At 35.5% G+C, this 6,314-nt stretch overlaps 1 protein-coding gene across 1 annotated transcript; it reads right to left on the bottom strand.

Moving 5' to 3' along the window:
- Nucleotides 1-1,673: 1,673 nt before the first annotated feature.
- Nucleotides 1,674-6,090, bottom strand: SOSTDC1 (sclerostin domain containing 1). Its single transcript, XM_033088861.1, is given in 3 exon segments — nt 1,674-3,103; nt 5,698-5,715; nt 5,718-6,090. Coding segments are annotated over 3 exon segments (738 nt in total). The 5' UTR covers nt 6,022-6,090; the 3' UTR covers nt 1,674-2,687.
- Nucleotides 6,091-6,314: the final 224 nt, after the last annotated feature.

Below are 6,314 nucleotides of genomic sequence, written 5' to 3'. Positions count from 1 at the left end.
AATGCTGTGCAGTAAATGTATAACCAGTGTAACATGACCCGAAATAGATCAGTACATTGAATGTGACCACGAGAAATAGATCCAATTCTTGACTTAACTGAGACTAAAAAGGTCTTATTTATCCACTTTATTCCATTTCATTTTTCCTACTACCTTCATTTACTAATACACTATTAGCAGTCAAATTAGTGATCATTTTAGCATGTTATTATCACCAAAACCTTTGTTTCAATGTTTTATAGTAAAATGCAACAACATAGTCTTGACTGTGAAAAGCCGTCATCTGGTGAAGTCCTTTTTATGCCTTGGATCTTAGGACACACTGATTTTTGAGATCATCTCTCTAAAGCCTTCTGTAAAAGGTGCTATTTTATTGAGAAGGAATAAATGACTAAAGTGTCTTTAGTTTTCCATGTTATGTTAAATATCCCACGTTGAGCAATGATGAACAAGTGAAATATATAAAACAATAAATTTTTGGTATATTCAAACTGTGACATAATTATTATAAATATCCCATGTATTAATATGATAATATAATATAAAATAGTTCAAGATTTTAGTTAAGATTGGAAGATAAATCTACAGTGGATTGTGAATCATTACTTTATTTGGTGATACAAATAGCATTATTATAAAACCTAGAGATGTTTTCTTATCTTTATACCGTCTTTCCCTGAAAATAAGTCTGGGTCTTGTATTAATTTTTGCTTCAAAAGACGCATTAGGGCTTATGTTCAGGAGATGTCCTCCTGAAAAATCACGCTAGGGCTTTTTTTCCGGTTAGGTCTTATTTTCGAGGAAACACGGTATGTGTTGAGACTGTCCTACCTCTCATAGGAAAGGGACAATATTAATGTCCTTATTTAGTTTAGTATGCTATAGGTAATATAAATGTGACTTTTAGACTCGTAATTACAGAAACAACAATTGACCACAAAAAGGTACTGAAAGCTCTTTCATGCTCAGGATCCAAAACGGGAAAACACAGAAAATCTTTTCAATACATAACCCAGCCTTTTTGGTTTTCTTCATTTATAGTGATGGGAACTATCATTTGATTGAATTGACACATCAGCCTTTTAACTGGACAATCTTGTTCTAGACTGTGATTATGTTGCTTAATGATAACAATGGTCAAACTTGAAAAACACTGAAAAATTAATTTTTGTTTTCTTAGTTGTTTTTATTTTGTTTTATATTTTCGTTCGGGGGCCATGCAGTAATATTCCAAGTTGCCCAACATATGATAATAATTCCTTCACAGTTTCTTTCTCAAACTTAGCTGCACATTGAAATCACCTGGAAAACTAAACACTGCCAATATCGGAGTTCTATCCCCAGAAATTATAATGTAATTTGGATGGCAGCCTGGGCTTGGGTCTCATAATATCTCCCCCCAGGTAATTATACTGGACAGTAGATTTAGCATCTCTGGGTATACATAAATATGATATTCTTATTACAACTCATTGCTGGATTGCCACCCAACTTTTTCAATCATCCCATTTACTGAAAAGGTGGTCTCCCTTTCTCTCTCTCTCCTCTCTTACTACAAACCTTTCTGTCAATGCATGAATGTGCCATATAAAAAAAAAAATCAATTACTCTGACATTTATTCTGTAATTTTTGTAAACATGTACATTTGTATACATGTTAGAGTCAAGGACAATAACTTTTAGCCGTGTTTATTTTTGTTAAAAGAAACTGATAGACTTGAAGGACAAATCACCTTCTGATTGCACAGATTAAACAAGAAAACATTTCATATTTTAGCTTTACAAAGCATCTTACTGATTTTAAAAGATCCATACTGTTGACATAGTTCATGATGAAACATATTGTATTAAAAAGACTAAAATATTTATTTTACATATCTACAACATGTATTCTCATATTTCTAGATCAACCACAAATCATACAGGAAAATATTTAGATACATGAAAAAGCTTCATAACATAAAAAAAAATTAAGATTTAAAAAACATCACATGTGAATGCTCATTAAATAATAACATTGACAAATAAATAATCAGCTTTACTTATTAGCTGCTGCCATGCATTTCTGGCATTCCATTCCAAGCGAGGGTCAGCATGCAGGGTATAATTTCATACTATGAGACTGTAAAAAGCTACAGGGCTTACTTTTGAAGTGAAATGTCACAAGGTCTTTTATTGTTTCAAAGGAAGATCACTCATAGCTGCTAACCTGTTCCCATGAAGATGACCAACAAAGCATCTTTCTGAAGTGTTATTGGAAAGATTCATGGCCAACAATTTTTTTTTTAACTTTTCAGTTTTGAAGGGGTTTTGTTTGGGGGGTGGGGGGGGTGGGGGGAATTAAGGGAAACTGAGAAGCCCTTTTCTGTTTTAAAAAGTAATGATTCAGTATATAGTGTGTATTTAGTATCCCCAGTCTTTAAGAACCACAGAGAATTAAAACTACAGGATGCGTGGAATTTAAATGCAAATTGCTCTCATGGATTTGCATACATCTTGAAAAACTTGAAAAGGAAAAGTTATTCCTAAAGTAGGTCCTGATACTTAGGACAGCTTGCTGGGTTTGATCAAAGCAGAAAGCATATATTTTCAAGTAAGAAAATAGCAATGGCAGGCTTGAGTCTTCCAAGCAATCAAATCTGTAAAGCAGATGGTTACTAGTCAGTCCAGTTTTGAGAGTCTGAGTTCTAACTCATGCTGTGCTTGCTGGATTTGCTGGCTCTTTTCCGCTCTCTATGATGCTGGGCTGGCTTGGCAGGCGACATGCTCTCAAAGTTATGACTGGACTCATTGTGCTGCCGAGTGTACCTCTTGCACTTGCAGGCCGTGACCACTGTGATTTTGTAGGTACGCGTGCTGCCATCTTGGCACTGCAGCTGGATTCTCTGGGTACGTGTTTTGTCATTGACACACCTCCACTCCTGGGAGCTCCTCCTGCTCCAGTACTTGGTTCCATAGCCTCCGCCAATCCAGTTGGGGAGCACAGGCAGAGGCAAGCACTCCCCAGCACAGACCAGCTCCTTCAGAGGGCTGATGCTGGTGCACTGGCCATCAGAGATGTATTTGGTGGAACGCAGTTCCCGGCAACCCACTTGAACCCGAGCTGCAGGAAACAGGAGAGAAAGCACAAATGGACATTATTTTTTTTTAAAATCTGCAATGACAAAAATAATGTGCTAATGCTAGCAAATTGTAATAGAAAGAGGTAGTAGAGACACGTCAACGAAAATTTGCAGTTTGCATGACTATAATTAGCCATGGAATAAAGTAAACTAGCGTTGATTTTTTTCTTTTCAGGTAGAAGATTAGCTAATTGGCTTAATGGAGTATTTGAAAATCTCATTTTCTTAGTCTCACTCCCCAGTAAGGGTTAAGCACCTTTTATATTTATGTGTAAGTATTCATTTTTCAATGAGCTAAATGAGAATATTTTTATGTTCTTTTCTTACAGGTCATATTTGTTAATGTCTGCAAGTGCTTCTAATTAGGTTTTTTTAAAAAAAACCTATTGAGAAATGTGGAAAGTATTTAAATATTGTACATAATGCATATGCTGTCTGTAATATTTTGTTTCAATTATAAAATTTAGCTGCAAGGAATCATGCATACCTATGTGTACAAAATCTGACATTTTGCATATCAAACTTAATAACTACATTTTAAACATAAATTCCCAAGCTGTCTTTTAAAAACACAAAGATTAAAATGTTTGAAATGCAAAATGTCACTACAATTCAAAATTTAAAGAATATAAAAGCCCCTAAATCAGGAACGTATGGTTGCCATAACAACTTGGCTACATTTCCATGAATTTTATGGCAGAAAAATGCCTAACATGTCTGATTTACAACTGCAAAAGGAACCACGGTGTTCATTTCCTGAATATTGGTCATGGCAAGCGTTTTGTTTAGTTATTTGAATTTGATAAGTATGTTTTCTAATGGCTGTTTTTTGTTTCATGCCTTATGCAATTAAAGCAAAAATTAGTCTTGAAATATTTGAGGTTTTCTTTCTATTGCTTTGTTATCTAAACTTCAGAAGAATTGCCTGGTAACAGGCTTGAAAGAAAGCAAGCCTTGTCTGTTAACAAGAGGAAAAAAATATATTTAAAAGTATAACTGCTGAAATTTAAAAATTAAAAATTATCAGGGACATTGAAGTAGTCTTGCATGGAATAATGAAAGCTAATTTGAAATAGATATTGAATTAGGAGTTCAACATCTTCTCTGTGCCCCAGTACTTCTGAGGTGAGAGATACAGGAATGTGATAGCTGTGAAAAAAATGTCTATATATACACATATATCTGTATAGCTATAGAGCGTGGGATTAAAATTAAGGGTAAACTAGCTGGCCAGTCAGAGTGCTCTCCTGTCTGATTCTGATTCCAGCTCACCTTCCTGCAACTGTCTCAGGAATGCACCTGGAAACCGCCAGAGACAATTTTGACTTGTCTAGCTTTTTGTTCCTGTGTATATAGAGATTCGGCATTTTTTGCAGTGACAGTTCACTGACAATGGATACTCACCACATTCCTCAATAATCTAATAATAATCAGATATTTCCTGTGTAAAAGCAACCATCTTCATGAAAGTTGAAGCACCTTGTTTTTTTTTTAGAAAGACATTATCTTGTTTCCCTGAAAATAAGACCAGGTCTTATATTAATTTTTGCTCCAAAAGACGCATTAGGGCTTATGTTCAGGGGATGTCGTCCTGAAAAATCATGCTAGGGCTTATTTTCCGGTTAGGTCTTATTTTCAGGGAAACACAGTAGCAGTCATACTTGTATGCACTTGACTTTTCAAGGTCAAAACTACTTTTCGCAGCTGAATAGATTTGAGGAGAAGGAGCAAAAGATTTGTGTAAGATTTCCTATGCACTGTTTCTCTGTGTCTCTCTCAAAACCTGATTTGCATGTGAACTCTTCTAAAGGAAAGGAGTAAAGCAAAAGTTAGGAAAAGAAATTTGAATCCCTCTAACTTGTGGTCAATTGATGTGTTGATTAAGCAAATAGAAAAGGAAAAAAAAATGCTGCCTATACAATATATTATTATACTGTCATTATTTTAAATCTCCAAAGTTATAAGAGTTTCCCCAGTCTTTCACAAAAATATATAATTACCTAAATTTTGATCTGGTTAATAAGGAATTCTCATAGGAAAATATGATTCTCCAACATGTTTAATTTTGTCCTTTTTTTACATTGATCATCATCAAAATTTACAACTATTTCACTATACATATTTGAGAAATTCACGGTAATTTTTTATCCCCAGAAAGCTTCTTCTTTTCCCTGGTGATGTCCTATATAGTCTTTAGTTAGTTACCTTTATGCAGTTTACCAGAATTGCACATGTCCTGAAATAAACAGAAAACAACCTAAATGATCTAGGACAATACTTTTTAAAAATTCTCATTGTGCATGATTTAAAGAAGCAACCCTTTAATTCCTGGAAAAATTTTCCTCTTTGGAAGTTTGATAAAACTTAAGTCTGTGCTTGTATTAGCAAATCACTGTTTTAGCTATGTTAACTTTATAGGGAAGAATGCCAGTCTACACATGCAACAAATTACTCTCACATTATTTAGCAAAATAATATATGGTTCAGGTTAGTTAGGAATGAAATAATTATACAGGAATGTGAGCTAATGCTACCAAAAAAGAAAGACAAACCCATACAAGTAAAATACACTTACTGTTCCGATCCAGTCCATGTTACTGAAATGCCTGCCTCCATTTCTGGCTTGATTCATCGTGCTGTTGCTGCTGGGCTGGGCTGGAACAGGTTTAACCACATGTGAATACAGGATTTCTGTGGCATCATTTTTAAAAGCCACACAGCTTTTCATTAGGATGCAGGCAAGGGGAATGAGATAGAAATGAATGGCAGGAGGAAGCATGGTGAGTAGAGGATTTGCTTGGCTGGAGAGCTGGTTAATTCCTTTCCCTCTGCTTCTGCCCTGTAACTGTGAATTCCTGCTCAAGGTCCCCTTTATATATCCCTGAGGTTTGGCGTTCATTCAGGTGTAAGTTGTGTAGAGCTTCAGAGTGAAAACACAGAGAAGGGGTGGGATCCCTACATGACCCTGCAAAAGAATTTTACCATGGAAGAGAAGACTACAGAAAAGGAGGAGCTTGGTATACAAATTGCCTGAAATTTCAGAGTTGGACTCATCCGTTGGCTGTGAGCTGAAGCAGCCAACACATTCTATAGCAAGTACAGTCTCTCTCTCTCTCTCTCTCCTCTCTCTCTCTCTCTCTCTCTCTCTCTCTCTCTCTCTCTCTCTCTGCCATTTCCTTCCTGAATCTAGTT

Source organism: Rhinolophus ferrumequinum, chromosome 20 (assembly GCF_004115265.2).
Source record: "Rhinolophus ferrumequinum isolate MPI-CBG mRhiFer1 chromosome 20, mRhiFer1_v1.p, whole genome shotgun sequence".
Taxonomy (NCBI): Eukaryota; Metazoa; Chordata; class Mammalia; order Chiroptera; family Rhinolophidae; genus Rhinolophus; species Rhinolophus ferrumequinum.
Note: the sequence above shows the minus strand (reverse complement) of the source record. Positions and strands in the feature narration are given on the sequence as shown.